Source organism: Gopherus evgoodei, chromosome 3 (genome assembly GCF_007399415.2).
Source record: "Gopherus evgoodei ecotype Sinaloan lineage chromosome 3, rGopEvg1_v1.p, whole genome shotgun sequence".
Classification (NCBI taxonomy): Eukaryota; Metazoa; Chordata; order Testudines; family Testudinidae; genus Gopherus; species Gopherus evgoodei.
The window spans coordinates 39,804,350-39,824,918 of record NC_044324.1 but is presented as its reverse complement, the minus strand read 5'-3'; the positions used below and the strand labels follow the sequence as shown (position 1 = coordinate 39,824,918).

The following is a 20,569-nucleotide window of genomic DNA, read 5'->3' as shown; positions in this document are numbered from 1 at the left end:
CATTTTGAAATTTTTTTCAACTTTTTTTTCCATGGGAAATTCAAAATGAAATATTTCATTTTGGGCAGGTTTCATGCAAATCAAAACACTTCAGTTTTTCAACCCAAATTAAAATATTTCATTTTCGGTCAGTTTGACATTAATCGCTGATCATCTTGCGAGCTGTAGTTTGGATACCTCATATTCCAGTCTCTGTAGACTAGGTTTCCTGGCTGAACTACATCTCCCATGATGCACTGTGATTTTTTCCCACTGGTTGAACTGATGTGCGGCATCCATGGGAGTTATGTGACCACAGTGCCCTATAGTACATGTGGTCCACCCAGGAAGTACCCAAAGACAATTCCCATGAGGCACATAGTGGCTAACGGGCACAGATTAATATTGAACTAGACTGAAATGTTTTGTTTTAATTCAGAGTGGTGAACCAAAAATTTTCACAGAACCTTCCATTCTGTAAAATATTGGTATCTTGCCAAACTCTGTTCCACAGTAGTAACAATGCTTCTGTAATGCTTTCCATTTGAGGATCTCCAAATGCTTTTTAATACTCAGTGACTGAAGTTTCACTGAGGCCCTGTGAGGTTGAAGTATTTCCTCTTTCCCCCACCCCTCGTGCAGAAAGGCTCAGTGTGTTACACAGGAAGTCTGTGGGAGAGGTGGGACTAGAACCTAGATGTGACTTTCCCAGTCCTATGCCCCTAAGACCATCCTTCACAAATGTTTTTTTAAATGTGAAACGAACATTGATCAGCTGTGTGCCTTTAAGAGGTGATATGCTACCAATATTGAAACAAGGCACACCCATGTTCTAGGGTGCATGAGCTCACAGAGAAGGAGTGAGGTACTGGGGGAAATCTATTAATTCATTTGTTTACCCGTTTAGACAAAAGCCCATTCTCATAACACCAGCCAAGGAGGGAAGAAGCAGTGCCACCTCACAAACACTTCCTGCCACTCACTGGAAAGGCTGGTGGTAGATTCCTGAGGAAAATAGGAGTGTACTGAAAGTGGAGTACAGTCTCCAAACACTGTCATTTGAAATTGGGGTGTGTGGCAGGAACCGCATGGATTTTTAGCAATCGTTTGGGAAGATTTTGCTGAAAATACCTGACATTTGGCACATTCCAAAAGGAATAAGCATCCTTGACCAGGGTGATTTATGGCCCCCAGAATAGGTGACTCTATCAGAGAAGAGGAAGCCTCGCACTTTCCCCTCCTATCCCCCCAAAAAACTTGGTTGGGAAATTTTAACAATGGGGTCCCAAGACCCTCCCCTCCACACCCACCCCAGCACATCACTGCTTAACAGCAATACATGTCTCTTAAGGAGTACGGCTACAATTGTGTCATTGTTTTCAATATCCATATATTACAATCTTTGATATCTCTTTACAGTTCCCGATGTCAAAGTGCCAATGCTTCCTTCCCACAAGCGGACAGACGTCACTATCTTCAAGCCATCCCAAGATCTTGACACTCAGCCAGTTCTTTTTATCCCCGACCTTCACCATTCCAGTCTTCAGCGTGGGACTCATGTATGTGATGCTACTGTGTGCCCATAATATAAAATTAGGGGCATTGTCTGCCTGCGTAATGATATTGTACATAGACACTGGACTGGTTCTTAAATGTATAACCACTGGGAGCAAAAAGTTCCTGTTAGGTATGTGATCATATAAACCTTCATGTTTCATGGCATAAGCCAAGCCCTAACAAATGGGGGTTAGGAAGAAAACTTGCTTTGTGGGCAGGTAATTCTTCACCTTCCTGTGAAGCATTTAATGCTGACCACTGACAGGATACAGGTCAGACCAGAGCTCCTAGACTAGTATGTTCGTATTGTTGGCTTCTCAGGTCCACTTTTTAGCTAGCTAGCTACACACACTGTAGTAGGTTCCAGTTGATGGTCCCATGTCATTTACCATCCAATAGTCTAATTTAGAGCACCTTTCTCTCTACACTCAAAATCTCTTCTTGTTTTGTTTTAAAGGTCCTTCCTGTTGCACCAGAAGAACTGGAGGGTGAAGGGTAAGAGATTGCTATTTCATTCATTCTGTAACACTATTGAATTGCATGGTGCTGTAAAATCAGCTAGGAAGGTGAGTTCCCTGCCCAAAGAGCTTGCCATGTACCCTAATATTAGGTGTTTTACTCCTCCCCTTATATAAGCCCCAGGCTATAGTAAGACCTGTAAGCAGTACAGGGCCCAGGCTGTCAGTGATGCAGTCATCTCCAAAATGGAAAATCTTGCATAGCAGGCACTCTCCATCACCATGCAGCCAGCTTAACACTCAGGTTTGCTGCTCTGGGCTTTCCAGTGTGTGCCAAAAAATATTCACATTCCAAAGGGACTTGCCCAGAATCTCCAGGTAAATAGCTGATTTGGTGTTGTGTTTAAGCAGCACAAGGAGACTCTATTGTTAGAGAGGGAGCAGCAGAATCAAAGCACTTGGGCAGTTTTAAATAATGAGTATTGACTTGTGTAGAAAGTAATGCTCATTGTAATTAGGGTAATTATTACCCTGGTTCTGAAATTATCTTCATCATAAGATCCATGATGTGACAGTTTCCCTGTTTCCAGGCAAGGAGGCTACTCCTGCTGATGCTACTGTTGATACATTTTCCCCCCCTTATTGCAGCTCTAATATGAAGAGGGGGCCTTATATAACTGAAGATGATTTTATTGCACCTCCCAATAAACTGACCAGAATAGAGGAACCAAAGCGAGGTAAAAAAAAATTTTTTTTAAAGACACATCTGTTGCATTTCCATGAAAGAAAGCCAGGTCAGGGGTAGGAATGCTTTTTCTTTGGGTGGGTCAAGTGTGTGTTGTGTGTGTGTGTGTGTCTGCTTTATTTTGATGTGCCCATCTGATTCCTATCTGTGCATCTCCTGCTAGCACTTATTTGGGGAGGAAAATATTCTCCTTTTTGCCTCAGCAGGGGAGACAGCTAAACTTGCAAATACATAATTTTGGTTTTAATAACAGTGGAAGTTTTTGTCTTGTGATCAGGACTCCTGGGTTCTATTCTCAGCTCAGACACTGATTTGCTGAGTAAACTTTGGCAAGACACTTAACTTCCCTGTGTCTGTTTTTCCCCCATCTGGAATCTCACCACTTTCTCGGGGGCTTTTTCTGATGGTTTGTAACCTCCCAGCACCCTGTTGAGTAGGGAAGCGCTATCATCCCCATTTTGTAGATGGAGAAAATGGAGCACGGAAGAGTTAAATGACTTGTCTCTGGAGTCCCAGTTACAACCTATCCATATGGCTGTCCTTCCCCTCCGGCTGTGATAAACTAATGCAGATGTTTGCTAAGGGAAAATGAGAATTAACGAGAGCTTGGTTTCTTTACTAAATCATAAAACGGGGACCTTATTCTATGGGTAGCTGCCATAGCATCATATTTATACTCTATAATAATACTTAGCTTTTATATTGCACTTTTCATCAGTGGACCTCAAAGCACTTGATAAAGGAGGCCAGTATCATCATCTCCATTGTACAGATGGGGAAACCGAGACACGAGGGTGAAAGGACTTGCCCAAAATCACCCAGCAGGCCAGTGCAAGAACCAGGAATAGAAGTCCAGAGTCCATCAGTGCTCTGTCCACTAAGCTACACTGCTTCCCTTGTATAGATGGTTATTGTTGTTCGCTTTTAAATCCACCATCCTCCTTCTGCCTTCCTTTGGAGGAGGAGGGTTTAAAAATGAAAATCTCCAAGTTTAGTTCGCCCCGTTTGACGTAGATGTTACAGTATATTGTTCCAAATCACAGGTGCATCAGAGCCATGAGCTATCAAACACAGTAAACAATATGTGCCGCAATACCTAGTAATTAGAGGGTGAATTAAGGACTTTGAAGCTGTTACATGTCCTCATTTCCCTGCTCTTATTGGCTGATTGCTCAGCCTTAATGTAGTTTTTAATGGGGCTGTTTTTCTGTGTAATGGCTCTGTCTACATGAGCTGGATGACACTGTGGTTGTCTGGCTTCTCATTCTTTCAGTCTGGTCTTTGGAGCGGGGAATCATATCCATATCCTACTAGATGGAGCAACGTGATTGTTTTTAAATATTGCTGAACATTAGCAAGGAAGTGAAATGGGGAAGCAAAGAGGGGGAGAGAAGATTAAAATGGGAGGAAAGTATAAACAGTTGCAAGAAACTAAAGAGAAGGAATAGCAAGTTCTTCTTCGAGTGATTGTTCACATCCATTCCAATTAGGTGTGTGCACCGAGGTCAGAAACTTTTTCCCTTAGCAGCTCCCGTTGGGACGGCAGGGGAGCCCCCTAGATTCGCATCCTTATGGTGGTGTATATAGTACCCTTCTGGCCTGACCCTCCTTCAGTTTCTTCTTACCGTCCGTGGCGGCCTTGGAACTGTTCTCTCTCGCTTGCTAGTGATCCCTTAGCCTTTCAGTCTTCTAGTTAGAGTTGTTCATAGATAGTTATCAGTTAGTTAAATACCATTGTATTCAGGTTTCTGGAAGCTAGTTCCAACACCAACCTTGGGTTTCAAAGCTTGTGACATGTGCTGCAGGTCTCTGCCTAACAGTGACCCCCACGACTCCTGTCCCCAATGTCTGGGAGAGGCTCATCAGGCAGAGCACTGCAAAATCTGCAAGGCCTTCAAACTGCACACTGAGAGACTTTTGCCTTAAGCAGTTGCTCATGCAGGCCACGTTACAACCACTGGCCCCTGACCGACTGGCACTGGGCCTGGCCTCCTCAGAGCGAAGTGCTCCAGTATCCGTGCGTGACCCGGCACCCCCAGGCACCATAAGTCGCCGGCACCGTGAACCTCGGTGCTAGAGAGGTCGACTAGTGGCAACTAAGCATCACAAGAAAGGGGAAAGAGGGCGCTCTCCCCAAGAGCTGCCAAGGCACTCAGGGAAGCTCCCAGCACGCAGACAGGTTGTGAGTCCGAGTCCGGCACCCAGCGATTTCAGTGCCGATGAATGTCTGGAGGAAGTCCTGGAACACTCCTCCATGGCCAACACTTTTGAGCCAGTGAAAGACCTCATTGAGCTGTCAACGCCAAATCCCCTCTTGTGCAGGGAGAAGCCTCTGGCACTGCCCAAGAGGGTCCCGTCCAGAGGGAAGCTGGCAATGGTGCGCCGCACGAGGTCACCATCTTGGCACCACTCACTGCACTGTTCTCGTTCAAGCTCGGCATCCATCTACTCCCCAGCACCTGCAGCCCAGTGCGAGGTTACAGCACTGGAGGTGAACCTGCCAGCAGTACCTGCAGCAACTACACACACCTGTCCACGATGCCATCGCTCGCCCAGCATCGGAGCGCGGCACCAGCAACCTCACCAGCACCGAGTGAGAGGCATCAGTCCTGAGACTCCCAGTACCATGCGTGGTCCCGGAAAGCCGGGCACCACTCCCCAGCCTGCACCTCGCGGCACCCTACAGCCGCTCAACGTTCGGCACTGCCCTGTTCCTCTCCGTCAGCATCCTTCGGCTCTGAGGCCAACTCCAGTTGCTCCAGCTTATAGCAAGCATCGAACCATGGCCAGCAGAGAGTCCCACTCAGCATGGCAGTCACAGTGGCCTCCTCTGAGTCAGTGGCCCTTCTGGACCCCATGGGCCTACTGTCAACAGGGCACCATCTCCAGAGCCTCCAGGTCCAGGCATTCCATGCTATGCCATTCCAGGTCACCACACAGGCACACATCAATGGCAAGGGAGGCCACTCTCTCCAGGATGCCCTCAGATCCCCAAGAGCAACTGGTGATGGCAAACCCACTGCCCATGGCAGTACCCAAGCAATACAACACCTTGAGAGGTGTCAGCCCTGTCGGGCCCTGAGGTGACCCAGGCCTATGGGGATCCACAGGCGGGTCTAGATGAGGGCAACAAGCAGCAACCCACATCCTCCTCTTACCCAGACAAGGCGGTGGCGGATACATCAGTCTTAGGATCGCCACCAATTGGCCACAGGGCTCACTAGGAGCAGCTCCGCAGGATCGCCCTCAATATGGGCCTCCAGGCAGAAGAAACGGTTGAGCAGGAGGATCCGATGGTGGACATCCTGGCTCCCAAGGGTCCCTCCAGAGTAGCGCTCCCTCTCATAAAGACCATACAGACAAATTACAACAATATATGGCAAACCGTGGCCTCCATCACGTCAACAGCCAGGGGAGTAGAAAGGAAATACTTTGCCCCTTCCAAGGGCCACAAGTTCCTGTTCTGCCATCCCTGCTCCCTAATCATTTCAGCAGCCCATGAGAAGGAATGACAGGGCCAATAAGCCTCGGCCCCAAAGGCCAAGGAGGCCAATCGTCTGGACCTCTTCGGTAGAAAGGTCTACTAATCCAGGGGCCTCCAACTACATATAGCTAACCAGCACGTGATCCTTAATAGACATAACGTCAACTCTTGGATCGCCACATCCAAGTTTAAGGATTGCTTGCCCCAGGATTTGCACTCGGAGTTCGCTGCGTTAATCGAGGAAGGAAAGACGGTGGCTAAGGCTTTGCTACAAGCCTCCCTCAGTTCAACTGACTCTGTGGCTGGAACCATTGCCTTGGGGGTAGTCATGCAATACTCAGCGTGGCTCCAGGTGTCTGGCCTCCCTCCAGAGGTCCAGAACACCCTCCAAGACCTCCCATTTGCGGGCTTGGGCCTTTTCTCAGAGCAAACAGGCTACAGGCTGCACGGCCTTAAGGATTCTAGGGCCACCCTGAAGTCTCTAGGGATAAATACGCTGACAACCCAGAGAAAGCCCTTCAGGCGTCAGCCTCCGCAGCAGAGGCAGTATCAACTCCGTCCCAGACAGGAGCCATATCGCAGGCGGGGCAGAAACAACTGGTGTAGACAGCAGAATAACACGCCCAACCAAGGCCAGAACAAACCCCAGCCCAGAAACAGGCAAGGGTTTTGAAGGCGCTTGAGGACAGTGTGCCAACCCAATACCTGGATCCATCCCCTCAGTTTTTAAACCAGCTTCTACCATGCATGGTCTTGTAGAACATCGAACTGCTGGGTCTTATGCACGGTACAGAGGGGATACTCCCTCCAGTTCTCCACCTTCCCCGTCCCTCTTCAGGGACCCCTCTGACGAGCAACTCCTTATACAGGAGGTCCGTTCGCTCCTCGAGATGGGGCGGTGGAGGAGGTTCCAAGTCAAAGGGGGGGGTCTGACCCATTTTAGACCTTCGTGGACTCAACAAATTTATGGTCCAACTCCAGTTCCACACGGTCTCTTTAAGCACTATAATCCCAGCACCTGGATCTGGGAGATAGGCATCCTTCATGTCAAGGGCAGCATACCAATTTCCATATCGTCATCCATCTGGCACACCGTCACTTTCTCCACTTTGTCATAAACCAACATCAGTACCATTTCACGGTTCACCCGTTCGGCCTGTCCACAGCCCCCCATGTGGTCACAGAATGCATGCAGTGGTGGTGGCCTTCCTGTGGAACAGGCAAGTTCAAGTGTACCTGTACCTCGACAACTGGCTACTGACAGGTCATTCCAAGGACAAGGTCCAGTCCCATGTGACAATGGTCATGGACACCTTTCACAGACCGGGACGACTCCTCAATGTACCCAAATCGTCACTCAGACCTACGCAAAGGATAGAGCTCATGGGGCAGTGCTGGACTCGGTACAGACAAAAGTGAGCCTTCCAGAACCCAGATTCCAAGCCATAGAGCAGATTGTCAAAACAATTCTTCAGTATCCCACCACAACAGTCAGGTGTTACCTACAGCTAATAGGGCATATGGCAGCATGCACGTATGTGGTCAAGCATGCCCGACTGAGACTCAGGCCTATATAAGTGTGGCTCGCAATGTCTTACTGCCTGTCCCGAGACCCCCCTGGACCTCGTGGTGACGGTCCTGGGGCAGGTACAAGAATCCTTGCATTGGTGGCTGGACTGACCAGTGGTCTGTGCGGGGGTCCCCTTCACCAAGCCCCAGCCTTCTCTGACATTAGTAACAGACACATCAGATCTGGGCTGGGGCGCACACTTAAAGGATCTGAGGACACAAGGCTTGTGGTCGCGGGATAAGATGCCTCTCCATATCAACCTGAAGGAGCTCAGAGCAGTTCCTGGCCTGCCAAACCTTTCACACCACTTTGCAAGGTCACAGTGACAGTCCTGACAGCCAACACCACTGCCATATTCTACATAAACAAACAGGACGGAGCCTGGTCCTCACCCCTCTGCCGCGAGGCTCTTCTCCTCCGGGACTTCGGTATAGGCCGATCTGTTCAGGTGGAAGCTTCCTACCTTCCAGGGGTATGGAACGAGCTGGCAGATTGCCTCAGCAGGTCCTACCATGTGCACGGTTAGTCAATCAGATCAGACATCATACAGTCAGTCTTCCAAAGGTGGGGTTATCCCCAAGTAGACCTCTTCACCACCAAGAGCAGCAAACAGTGCCCTCAGTTCTGCTCATTCCAAAACCACAGTCCAGGCTTGATTGCTGACACATTGCTAATACCGTGGGGGGAGGGGCTGAAGTATGCCTGCCTTCCTATCCCACTGGTCCACCGGGTCCTTCCCAAAATTCGCTGGGACAGGGCGACGGTAATCATGATTGCCCCATCCTGGCCGTGGCAGCAATGGTACATGGCCCTACTAAAGCTGTCCGTAGATGCCCCGAAAGCCCTGCCCCTCTACCCAGGTCTGATCACACAGGACCACAGGCACCTTCTCCACCCGAACCTGCAGTCTCTAATCTCATGGCTTGGAAATTTCGTGGCTAAATCCCATAGAGATCCAGTGCTCTCAGTCAGCGAGACAGATTCTACTCAGCAGTTGGAAACCTTCCACTAGGGCTTCCTACCTGGCAAAGAGGAAAAGATTTTCCTGCTGGTGTGAACCCAAGTGCCTTCAACCACTTCAGATTCCTATCCCAGTTATTTTGGACTACCTCCTACACCTTAAGCAACAGGGTCTGTCCCTTTCATCCATCGGGTGCACCTGCCGGCCATTTCAGCTTTCCATCCAGGGGAGTCTGGGCACACGGTGTTTTCAAAACCCATGGTGGGAGGATTCCTCAAAGGGCTGGAGAGGGTATTCCTGTATTCTCGCCTGCCAGCCCCAACCTGGAACCTGAACCTGGTCCTCTCCAAACTCCTGAGCCCTGTGCTTGAGCCCCTGGCCACTTGTTCCCTGCTCTACCTTTCTTGAAAGGTGGCATTCCTGGTGGCCATTACATCAGCAAGAAGGGTGTCCAAACTGAGAGCTCTCACCTCCGAGCCCCTATACATCATGTTTCGTAAGGACAAGGTGCTGTTTAGACTGCGATCTCCTAATTCCACATGGGACAGGACATTTGCTTGCCGGTGTTCTTTCCAAAACCCCACACGAGCCCGCGACACTGCAGCCTACATACGCTGGATATTTGAAGGGCCTTAGCGTTCTACGTAGAGCGCACAAAACCTTTCCGCAAATCAAACCAATTATTCATTGCCAGAGCCAATAGAATGAAGGGCCTTCCAGTCTCTGCATAACGCATATTGTCCTGGATCACAGACTACATTTGCACATGCTAGGAGCTGGCCAAGGTCTCGGCCCCAGCGATTACAGCCCTTTGACCAGAGGCAGGCATCTTCGAGTGCCTTTCTGGCTCAGGTCCTAATCCAGGAGATCTGCAAGGCAGCCACCTGGTCTTCAGTGCACACGTTTACAGCTCACTATGCTGTCAACCAACAGGCCAGAGATGATGCAGCGGTCAGCAGAGCTGTTCTGCAATCGTTCCATAACTCCTATTCTCCTCCAATGGTAAGCTTGGAATTCACCTAATTGGAATGGACATGAACAACACATCTCAAAGAACAACAGTTACGAGAGGTAAGTAACAGTCTTTTCAGCATGAGTAACTGGACTGGATATCTGCTGCATTATTTTATTGAACAGTTTCTCCAGGCAGCTGAATAGCATGGGCCATAGCCAAGAGACTCTGAAGGATGTGTGTTCCACTTGTTCAACTACTGACTTCTCTAAAAGCATTTCCAGTGTACGCTTTTATCTCATTAACAAACGAAGACAAATGCAGGATAGTTTCAAAGGCAAAGGTGTTTAGCACCTGATCTTGGGACACTTCTGCATGTCTTGTTGCTTGTCACTCTTTCAACAAGCATGTAAAAAGTACGTTTTTGATTTAACTATGTTTGTATGCATATCTTTGCTGCATTATTTTAATGTGTGTTACTCTGTGCTTTCACAACACTCACTTATGCCTCGTCCTCAAGGAACAAATATATATTAAATCATTCTCTGGTTTACATTCAGTGTTGCTGTATGTCCGAAAGGAGTCGGAAGAAGTCTTCGATGCACTTATGCTAAAGACACCATCTCTGAAAGGTCTAATGGAAGCTGTAAGTATCAGGGCAGTTCATAAAACCTTATGCTCATGGCTTCACAGACCGGACACAACACCTGGTTCCCTAGTGTTAGACCCTAAATACTTGGAGTATGACTGACCTTGAATCATAGTCACAGCTTGAGTCATGTAAATATTTCTGTTGCTTCCAGTTAAAAAGTAGGGGCTGGTTCTCCACCTAAGTGACCTTTGAGTACAGGGGAGAACACTGCAGTTAACTCGTCAGCTTCTACTTAAAGCTGACTTTGAAAAATAGAGCAAGCAAAGAGTTCTTTACTGCCATCCTTCATTGGTGCTGGGGTGGGGTTAGCTCATCAGGGGAGCAGCTAAGTCTTGGCTCGGCTCCAGTGAGCTTAGCAATAGTTCCTGATACATTCTAAGTAGTGATTTCAGTCAAGAATAGCTGGATTCTAGAAATATTAAACACGTTTGCTTGGGATCTATTTTTCTATACTTAAGAATTCACCGTTTGAATAATCTCCACATAAGAAAGCAGATGTGGCTTAAATATTCATGTAACTAGTGATTTTTTTGGGAGCCTCCATTTTTGTGTGTCCAACTTAGAGACCTCTTAAATGGGTTTGATTTTTGAAGAGTAGGTGCTGCTCAGCACTCTGTGAACATCAGGTACCTTTTAGGTGGTTCAGACTGGACGTCCAAAATCTTGATGTGCCCAAAATCACTAGTCACATTGGAAAATATACACTCCTAGGTTTGTTTTTCATGCAGATCCTCTCTTCACTGAGCTGCAGAAGACGCTTTTTCAGGTTTTCCCATTGGTATCAAAATTAATCCTCAGGGTCCTACTTTGTGACTGTTTTTTTTCATAGTTGGGGGTAACATTTTAATTAGTTGCTGGAACAGTTTCTGGAGCATGTTCAAATTACTTATATTTTTGTCAGTCTCTCATTACTTTGTTTTCCCTCCAAGCCTAGCAAATTGTATCCTCATTCCCCGGGACTATTTTAATGCTAAATTTCAAGGTGTTTTTGAACAAGGGTTACAGCAAAATATCTATTTTTGCAATGAGAAAAGTGGTGGATTTTTTATTATCCATAATAAAAAATGGCTGAAGGGATTTTGCTTTAACTTTATATAGACATGCCCACACGCACTCACAAATAAAATTCTTCTTTAGTCTAAGACCACGTCTGGAAAACATAAATTAAAATCAGGAAGTTGTGAGCATATGAAAACTGGGAGGTGGGAATGGAAACTGCGTGCACCCTTAACTGTAGCTCTTGCTACTGGCTACAATAATGTGAGGTTTTTTAAACTACGTCTGTGCTGCACCACAGTGTAGATTACAGGGGTGTGAATTGCAGAGCATACCAAAAGTTTGTGCTCTAACTGCTCTGTGTGGAGGCTGCTGGTACAAACTAAAAAGGTCTCTGGTTTCAAACAGGACTATGTAAACACAAGCTAGATACCTTCTTAGTTTGCACCAGGGCAGTTAGTGCATGAAATTTTGGTGCACTTTGCAATTCACACCCCCATAGTCTGCATTGTGGTGCAATGTCGACAAGCGTTAGACTGCAAAATATCACCCACTCCTCCAATTGCCCACTGGGGTGCAGGGAAAGTGTAGAGGTTACTTTAGGGAGTGCCTGTTGAATTTACAACATTGAAACTCCTTGGTCATTTGATTTTACTTGCTTGGTCTTTGTCCAACCGGTGCCTTGTTAAGGTTGAAGGGTTTGAGTGCTATCACTTTTATATCACCTTATTAGCCTTAGCCTTGGGATCCAAAATCCATTCCCTAATCTGAGATTCTGTCATGGCTGTTGTGACTTGCACTTGCATCTAATCTTTGGGGGTAAAGGGGGAAGAAGAGGAGTTTATTAACCTAACTGTAGCATGTTCTACTCAGACCCTGATGTAGGAGCAAGCAGAATGTTTGTTTGCACTAGAACAGATCTAAATCAGGGAATCCCCACCTGTTACTGCTTAATGCAAGATGGATATTTGCTATCAGTGTGAGATTAGAACGAAAACAGATTGTAGCTAACGCAGCTTGCCAAAGAAAATTGGATGTAGAACAACAGCAACCATTTTGTTATGGGTTTTATGGTGGTGTATGTAATACAATACTTAATGAGGTGACTGCTGTTTTTTATACTGAGCTCATTTTGCCAGTTTTATTGTGGGATATTTGCAGTCATCTTCTTTCCTTAGCAGAGCATGTGAGTTCCTTACCTCATCGCTTCTGGGAGGTGGGGGCTTAGCATGTCCTGCCCTCTCCCAGGGGTTTCTCCATTGATACTTCCCCTCTTCTAAACCACCCCCACCACTCTGAAATCACATTAGTGTAACTTCAGTAATAGACCTGGTTGGGGTGCCCAATCCCTTTCTCTTGCACGGACGAAGAACAACACAGGCTTCCACTGGTGGGCTGTAAAGTAGCTCCTGAAAGTGGGAAAGTTGTGCAAAACATATGTAAAAACCAATTCAACTACCAGTGTGTTATCTTGAGTGCAAAGAGGGCTGAAGTGTGATCAACAGGGATCCTAGAAATCCATTTGACGTGGAAAAATGTGGAATTTGCGATTTTATAGATTCTTTAGTTTCTACATTTTTTTAAAGTACATAATTAGTAACTACATTTCACTGAAAGTACCAGTCTCACCTATTCAATGTACAAAACCTCCCCCTCTTGTGGTTGGTCTTTTTTTTTAAATGTGCTTTAAATTTACATAGCTAAACATACTCTAATAACCTTTCTATACCGGGAACAGTTTGTGACAGATTGAACTCTCCTTTCTGGGATGCCACCTGATGTGCTGGGGTTTAACTGAGCCGCCTCTGCCCAGTCAGACTGGGTTCCCTCTCCCCGCTTTGCTGAATTAGGCTCTCCGGCCTCTTGCAGGGGGCGTGTGTGCACACACACCCTGCAGAAGTCAGCTCTGTGTGAGAGGGCTCCCCTAGCATTTACCCATCCCTTTTGGGAGACAAACCCAAAATACTACTGTCTTGCACTGTAGAGAATTATTTGTACAGCGCAAGCTCATAAAATTTGCCCTCTTCCTCAGTGTGAAGATATGTGCACGACTTCTTGCGCCCCCCCGTTAGAAATTACAAAAACTAGGTTTAACATTTGTTTTATTATTATTAACTACAAAAGGTAAATTTTAAATAATATAAGAGATAATGGACAGACAGAACAAAGCAGATTACTGACCTAACAAAGCAAAATACTCAAGCTAAGCTCAATATACTTAAGAAACAAGTTAAGAAATGTAATTTCTTACCCTAATGTTGTTTTAGGCAGGTTGCAAAGTTTCTGTGGTTCAGAGTTCCAGTTATTTCTTTCTAGCCTGAGACGGGGGCCCAGCCTGGACTCACCCCACACCCCTGCTTGACTCTATTCAGGTGGCTTTAGCAGTGCTTCTTTCTTGGGCAGACAGGCCATGGAGAGGAGGAGCCTCGTTTGCCTTCCTCCCCAACCTTAAATAGGATTTACATAAGGCGGGAATCCTGTTTCCCAAATTTGACCCCTCCCTCTTCCCTTCCAGTGGAAAGTTACAAGAAGTCCCAGGTAATATTTAGTATCAGGTGTCAAGACCACCTGACTCTGTAGGATCACAGTGTCCATGAGTCAGTGGCAGTACGGAGTGTCCGCAGAAAGACCAAGCCTTTTCACAGTCCACTGTCGTCACTGGTGGGCCATCCTCCCTGTCTGGCTTTTTCTATTGTTATACCTGAATTGTTAGAAGTGGGCGTCACCCAAAGTAGCACAGTTAAAATGCAAACACATAATCAATATTCTTAACTTCAGATACAGAAATGATACAGGCATACAAATTGGATAATTACATTCAGTAAATTATAAGCTTTCCAATGATATCTTACAAGATTCACTCAGTTACGTCATATTCATATCATAAGTATATTTTCATGAAGAATATGGAGTGAAACATCGCAGGTTACGTAATGGAGTTTAGGAGTTTGTGATTTAAGGCATCTGAAATGTCACTTCAGCCTCCAGATGTGCGTAATTAATTATGAAAAGATGCTGAAAACTTTAAAAATCACCCCTAAAGACAGTGTCACTGAGTTTGGCAAGGACAAATTTCACATGGAGGGTGATGTGCTGTACTGTGTGCGGCAAGGCTGTAGATTACGTTCAAAGGCAGACAGTTGTAGAACACGTGGAAAGCGCTAACCATAAACAGAAAAACGAAAACGAGACTGAACAGCAGGGCCATTGACAACAGTAAAATAAGGAAAAAGAAAATATCTTATAGAGCTGGAAGGGACCCTGAAAGGTCATCAAGTCCAGCCCCCTGCCTTCACTAGCAGGACCAGGTACTGATTTTGCCCTAGATCCCTAAGTGGCCCCCTCAAGAAGTAAGCTCACAACCCTGGGTTTAGCAGGCCAATGCTCAAGCCACCTTTAAGGCCTGTTCTGCCATACATAAAGCCACCATGGTGTGGAACCCAGTTACCACCTGATAGAGGCAGTCGTGGTTAGAACATGATTCAGTTGTTTATTGAAATCAGAGGGTTTGCTCAGTCGTGAGAACAATTTTATTTAGTTGTTTAAATATGGATGTTTGAAAAATTTGACAGGAACTTTAAAGTGAAAATAAGAAAATTAAGCATTGAAACTGACTGCATTCCTGTCCTAGTAATTAATCCAGTGGTAAACTGGAAATAATAATAAAAAATTGTCATGTCCTGTTGATTGGATTACTTTTTAGGAATATCAGTGTCAGTCTTGCAAGGCAGGGGTTTTGTTTGATTTACATCATTGTGTCATGCGTCTGAGTAAAAGTGAAATACAAAGTGGCCTACAGTCTCCCTGATTTAGGGACTGTTTTCTTTTTATGTTCTAGATATCTGACAAGTACGATGTTCCTTTTGATAAAATTGGAAAAATCTTCAAGAAATGTAAAAAAGGGTGAGTATGTCTTAAGCAGCATCTACCGCAGCTTTCCAAAAAAAAGGGTGATATCTTGTGTTATTGTCCGGCCCTTAGGGAAAAAAATACACATTATAACCCCCCTGCATGCACACATGCTCCCTTCATACACAACACAGATACTAAATCTGTTCCAAAATTCATAGATTGATTGATTACAAGACCAGTAGGGACCATTTTGATCATCTAGTCCGACCTCCTGCATAACACAGACGACAGTACTTCCCTGAATTGATTCCTGTTTGAACTAGAGCAGATCTTTTTTTAGGAAAACACCAGTGTTGATTTTAAAATGGCTACTGATGGAGAATCCACCACTGCCTTTAATTCCCTCACTTTGTTTTAAACTAAACAAAAACAAAAAATCCCTGCACTTTTATTTCTAGTCTGAATTTGTCTAGTTTCAGCTTCCAGCCATTGGATCTTGTTTATACCTCTGTCTGCTAGATTGAAGAGCCCTCTATTATCAAAATTATAATCTGTTCCCTATGTAGGTATTTACAGACTGTAATCAACTCTCTCCTTATCTTTCTCTCTGTTAAGGTAAATATACTGAGCTCCTTGAGTCTTTCACTGTAAGGTTAAGGCATATTTTCCACCCCTTTAATATTCGCATGGCTCTTCTCTGAACCCTCTCCAATTATTTATCCTCTTCTTGTGAATTGTGGACACCTGAACTAGACACCGTATTCAATCCTTAAATTTTGCATGCCTTTGGAATGTGCTGTAAAGAGCTGTCCTCCTATGAGTCAAAGGACTAAAGCAGAACTGCCTAGGAAAGCTGTGAATTGAAAGTGTGCTTTGCTAACCAAAGGCAGGTCAATTTAGACAGGCATCTGTATCCATAAAGACCATTTCAGGAAAAGAGGAAGTGATCTGATATGTCCAGATTGCAACAATTGAACTGCCATTCTTGTTGTGTTTTGTTTTTTGCCACATCTGTAATTGTAAGGTTGTGTGCAGTGTTGTAGCTGTGCTAATTGGCCATTTCACCTTGAATGGTCCCTTGAAATGTGTGTTCACTACTTATGCTAAACAGCCTGTTCCTCCTTGTATTTAGCCATGACACTCTGGGTATGTCTACACAGCAAAGAAAAACCCACGGCTGCCTTGTGCCAGCTGACGTGGGCTGGCAGGCTCAGGCTTTGGGGCTGTTTCACTGCTATATAGACTTCTGGGCTCGGACCTGGGCCTGCAGGGTCCTAGAGTCTGTGCTCCAGCTCAAACCCAGATGTCTACATAGCAGTGAAAGAGCCTCACAAGCCATGTCAGCTGACATGGTGTCTAGTTGCTGTGTAGACATACTGTCTGAGTACTTTTCCCAGACATGAGGAGGATCTTGGTGAGGCAGACAAGCTTTTGAGCTACACAAACAGAAGTTGCTCCAATAAAAGATACTGCCTCACCCACCTTGTCTCTATATTTGTTAGGTGTCCAGCTGAACCAGTTCAGAGCTTTGTGAACTGTCCATGTGTCTTGAAACTGATTTACAAAGATTGTGGGTCAGGAGTGCTGTGTTGAGAAAAGGTTTTCCCATCCCATGAAAACCTTCAAGATTTCAAAAAATTTCCTGTTCTGCTGTGGGACAAACCTCAGACCTTTTGATATTTTCTGCAAAAATATAGAGGATGCACCTCAGAATAACCAAAGCCCACTTGGTTATGGGACTTGCCTGGGATGCCTCCAGCATCCTGATTCAAAGCAGGGACTTGTACCTGGGTCTGCTGCATCCCAGGTGAGTGCCCTATCCCCCAGGCTATTCTGGGATGGGGTCTGTCTCTGTCTTTCCTGTTGGAGTTGTTCCACTTTTTGTATAAATAAACAAACATTCATTGGGACAGAAAGTGAGAGACTGACTCTCTGGCCCAGTGCTTAGGGCATTCACCTGGGATGTGAGACCCCGGTCTAAGTCCCTGCACCAGTGAGTATTTATTTATACAAAGTAGAATCGGGAGAACCAGGCCCAAGACCATGCTTTGTCTGTGTGTCTTGCATTCAGGTGAGTGTCACAACCAAGCGTGTGTGTGAGAGAGACTCTCTCCCAGCTCTGTTTGTCATTTTTGAGATCATTCTCTCTCTCTCTCTCTCTCTCTCTCTCTCCCCCTTGCAGCTCTGTCAAATTGTGGACAATGGTTTGTAAGTGTGGCTTGAAGCAGCAACTTTTGAAGCAGATTAGATCAGTTAAACCAGTGGTTCTCAACCTTTCCAGACCAGTGTGCCCCTTTCAGGGGTGTGATTTGTCTTCCCTATCCCAAGTTTCACCTCACTTAAAATCTATTTGCTTACAAAATCAGACATAAAAATACAATCGTGTCACAGCACACTATTACTGAAAAATTAGCTTACGTTCCCATTTTTACCGTATAATTATAAAATAAATCAGTAGGAATATAAATATTGTACTTACATTTCAGTGCGTAATATATAGAGCAGTATAAACAAGTCATTGTTGGTGTGAAATGTTAGTTTGTACTGACTGCACTAGTGCTTTTTCTGTAGCCTGTTGTAAAACTAGGAAAATATCTAGATGAGTTGATGTAGCCCCTGGAAGATGTCTGAGTACCCCCAGGGGTACATGTACCCCTGGTTGAGAACCACTGAGTTAAATCATGATAGGAGATGAATTGTCAAAGAGGGGTAGCAGAGATCCCAAGTTATTTCTGGGCAGTCCAGAGGTGTTCTCTTAGCTTTAAATTAGCAACACTTAATGCATTTCTGGTAACTTCTGCACTTTAAACGGTAATACTTACCAGCCTTACTTCCTAGAATCCTGATCAACATGGACGACAATATTGTGAAGCACTATTCAAATGAAGACACTTTCCAGCTACAGATTGAAGAGGCTGGAGGATCTTACAAGCTCACTCTCACTGAGATCTAAAACCAAAGCCATCAAACCTCTGTGGATTTTAAATGAAGGTCTCAGATAAACATTTTTCTGTAATTTAGTCTGCCGAGTAAAACACTAATCACTTTCTCTAGAAGAAACCCAGTGGGTGAGTTTTTCCAGGGATCGGAGCAGTGTTTGTTTAGCCAAGTTGCTACAGTCACGTTTCTGTTCTTCCATAAGGACAAAACAATGCTCGTTAACTCAGTGCACTTGAAATGAGTGAACAAAGATATCAGGAATTAAATAATATTTATGTACAAAAACATTAGCAAATGGGAATAGGGAGAGAAGCCTTGAAATAGTGGTGATATTCTAATTTCTATTTATCTATTAAATATTCATATGAGCCTATCAGCTAATGGTGTCTTATTGGACTGCTCTCTGCTAGATGCAGCTGCACAACTCCCATTCATGCTAATGGGAGCTGCAGGTGGATATGGGAGACTAGACTCAATAATGTTTACTGCTGAACAGGGCATGTTGCTGAAATCACTTGTATAATTTTGGGGAGAATGTAAAACTGCCTTGTTCATGAAGAACTTACCTAAGTTACTATGTGAACTCATTTGACATGAAGCTGTATTGTATATAAGTGCAATATATTTTTGAAGGTTTGTAAATGTGTACATATGAATCATATATAATATATATATATAAAAATATGGTGTTTGTGTGTATATACAGTGAATATATGCAATGAAGCCTCCCTAAAAGGATACTATATACAGGCCAACAGTTATTAAAAAACCTAGTATGTGCCAAACCTGAGCGCACCTTGTATAGCATGCACAGAGATGACTTGTTTAAAGAGGATTTTCCTAAACAGAAGGAATGATGCCTACTATACAGCAGATCCCTCTGTACAGTGAGGTGTGGTAGGTTTATTTGGCAGTATACAACACAAGCTTAAATTCTACAATGGCTGTTGCTCATATTCTGTACCTGTAGTGAGATTGTGTATTCTCAGTCTTGAACCTCAGAGGAGCTGTGGGCTTTGCTTCCCGGGGATAAGCCAACCTCTTGGGTTTATGAAGAAGTTTTCCCAACGGCCAGCTATTCTGTAACTGCCTGCTCCAGGATTTCCCATACCACCTTCTGAATCTGGTGCTGGCTTCTGTCAGAGACAAGATATTGGACTAGATGGGCCACTACGCTGATCCAGTCTGGCAGTCCCTATGATCCTGAGAACTTGATCCTGCCAATAAATAGATAAGGATTGAGAGATTAAGGCCCAAACCACCAGTAGGGCCATGTAGCACAATGCTCGCAATCCAAGAAGGTGTAGGGGGAGTGGGTCCTACAGGCTGTCAAGCAGACGATGCTCAGTGTTCATCATGAAGTATCGAGCCTGTATCTGCGAGAGGAGAAACTGAACAGTGGCTGCCTGTGACCGAAACACTGTTAAATATTAAAATATTTAATATTAAATATTTAAAATTGCTGCTATGCATTGTATCATAGCCTTTACTCTATTCCCCCGTCTTCCAGCACCAGGCCTGCTTCCCCTCCATTACTCCTCAGTGATCAGTTTGATGCAGGGACAGAGATCTGCTGACCTACCAAGCACTCTATATCCCATGCTGGGTGAAAATCTCTCTGTACAGGTGTTCAGCAAACAGTGAGTGCTTAGTGTTTTTGCAGACTGCAGACAGCATGTAGAACTGAACCCTGGAAAAGAAACATGCCTGTAATGCCGTGGGCATATTGATGAGACTAAGCACATCCGGTTTTAAGGAAAAAACAGAAGTCTGCTGTACTCTGTTTCTCTGAATTTACTGCAATTTGGGCTTCCATTTATGAATTCAGGGGGGGAAATGTTACTGTGGTGAGGGAATTCTTATATATTCACGTAGAAGTGGAAGTTTTATTACAGAATCAGTCTAGGGCTAGGGAAGTAGATTTAGATCATTTATAGACATAAACTTGATATGAATGTTATTTCTTATCACTGTTATCTTAATGAAGTATGTGACTTAAATTAGGGAGTGTTTTCCACTATAAAATACTCTGGGAAATGGGTCTTGTAATGGTAGCAACGTTGTATGTTTTATCAAACTGGAGCTTTTGGTCTTGCCTACTGTTTTTTTTATTGTATAATTGAAGAGGTATTTTAAACTAAAGCTATTAAATTTTATATGTCCATTTCTAATTCTGACTCTCTCTCATGTAATTAGCAATCTTTAGCCTCCGTTCTGCAATTTTAAAACAAAACCAACCAAAAAAACCCAACCTCCTCATTTCTCTTACAGATACCAACCAACAGAGGCGCCCTTTGCTTTGTTTTTATCTTCTCATAGCAAACACCAAAATTGTGTTAATAACTTATAATTAGTTTCAAGCCAAATAGACCACTTGAGAGAGATTGTGTGTGCGCATGTGTACGCGTGCATATTTTGACAGT

The 20,569-nt window shown here is 44.8% G+C and overlaps 1 protein-coding gene across 3 annotated transcripts in view; it reads left to right on the top strand.

Annotated features, from left to right (window-relative positions):
• GRHL1 (grainyhead like transcription factor 1) overlaps positions 1–20,293 on the top strand; it is a 72,344-nt gene extending 52,051 nt beyond the window's left edge. For 2 of the 3 annotated variants that reach the window (XM_030555444.1, XM_030555443.1), the window contains exons 11-16: positions 1,399–1,538; positions 1,994–2,031; positions 2,643–2,731; positions 10,267–10,352; positions 15,193–15,257; positions 18,045–20,293. In XM_030555444.1, coding sequence (XP_030411304.1) covers positions 1,399–1,538; positions 1,994–2,031; positions 2,643–2,731; positions 10,267–10,352; positions 15,193–15,257; positions 18,045–18,159 — 533 coding nt within the window. In that variant the 3' untranslated portion in view covers positions 18,160–20,293. Of the gene's footprint in view, positions 1–1,398; positions 1,539–1,993; positions 2,032–2,642; positions 2,732–10,266; positions 10,353–15,192; positions 15,258–18,031 lie in introns of all 3 variants that reach the window. The other variant, XM_030555445.1, reaches the window with a different exon arrangement.
• The last annotated feature ends 276 nt before the right edge of the window (positions 20,294–20,569 follow it).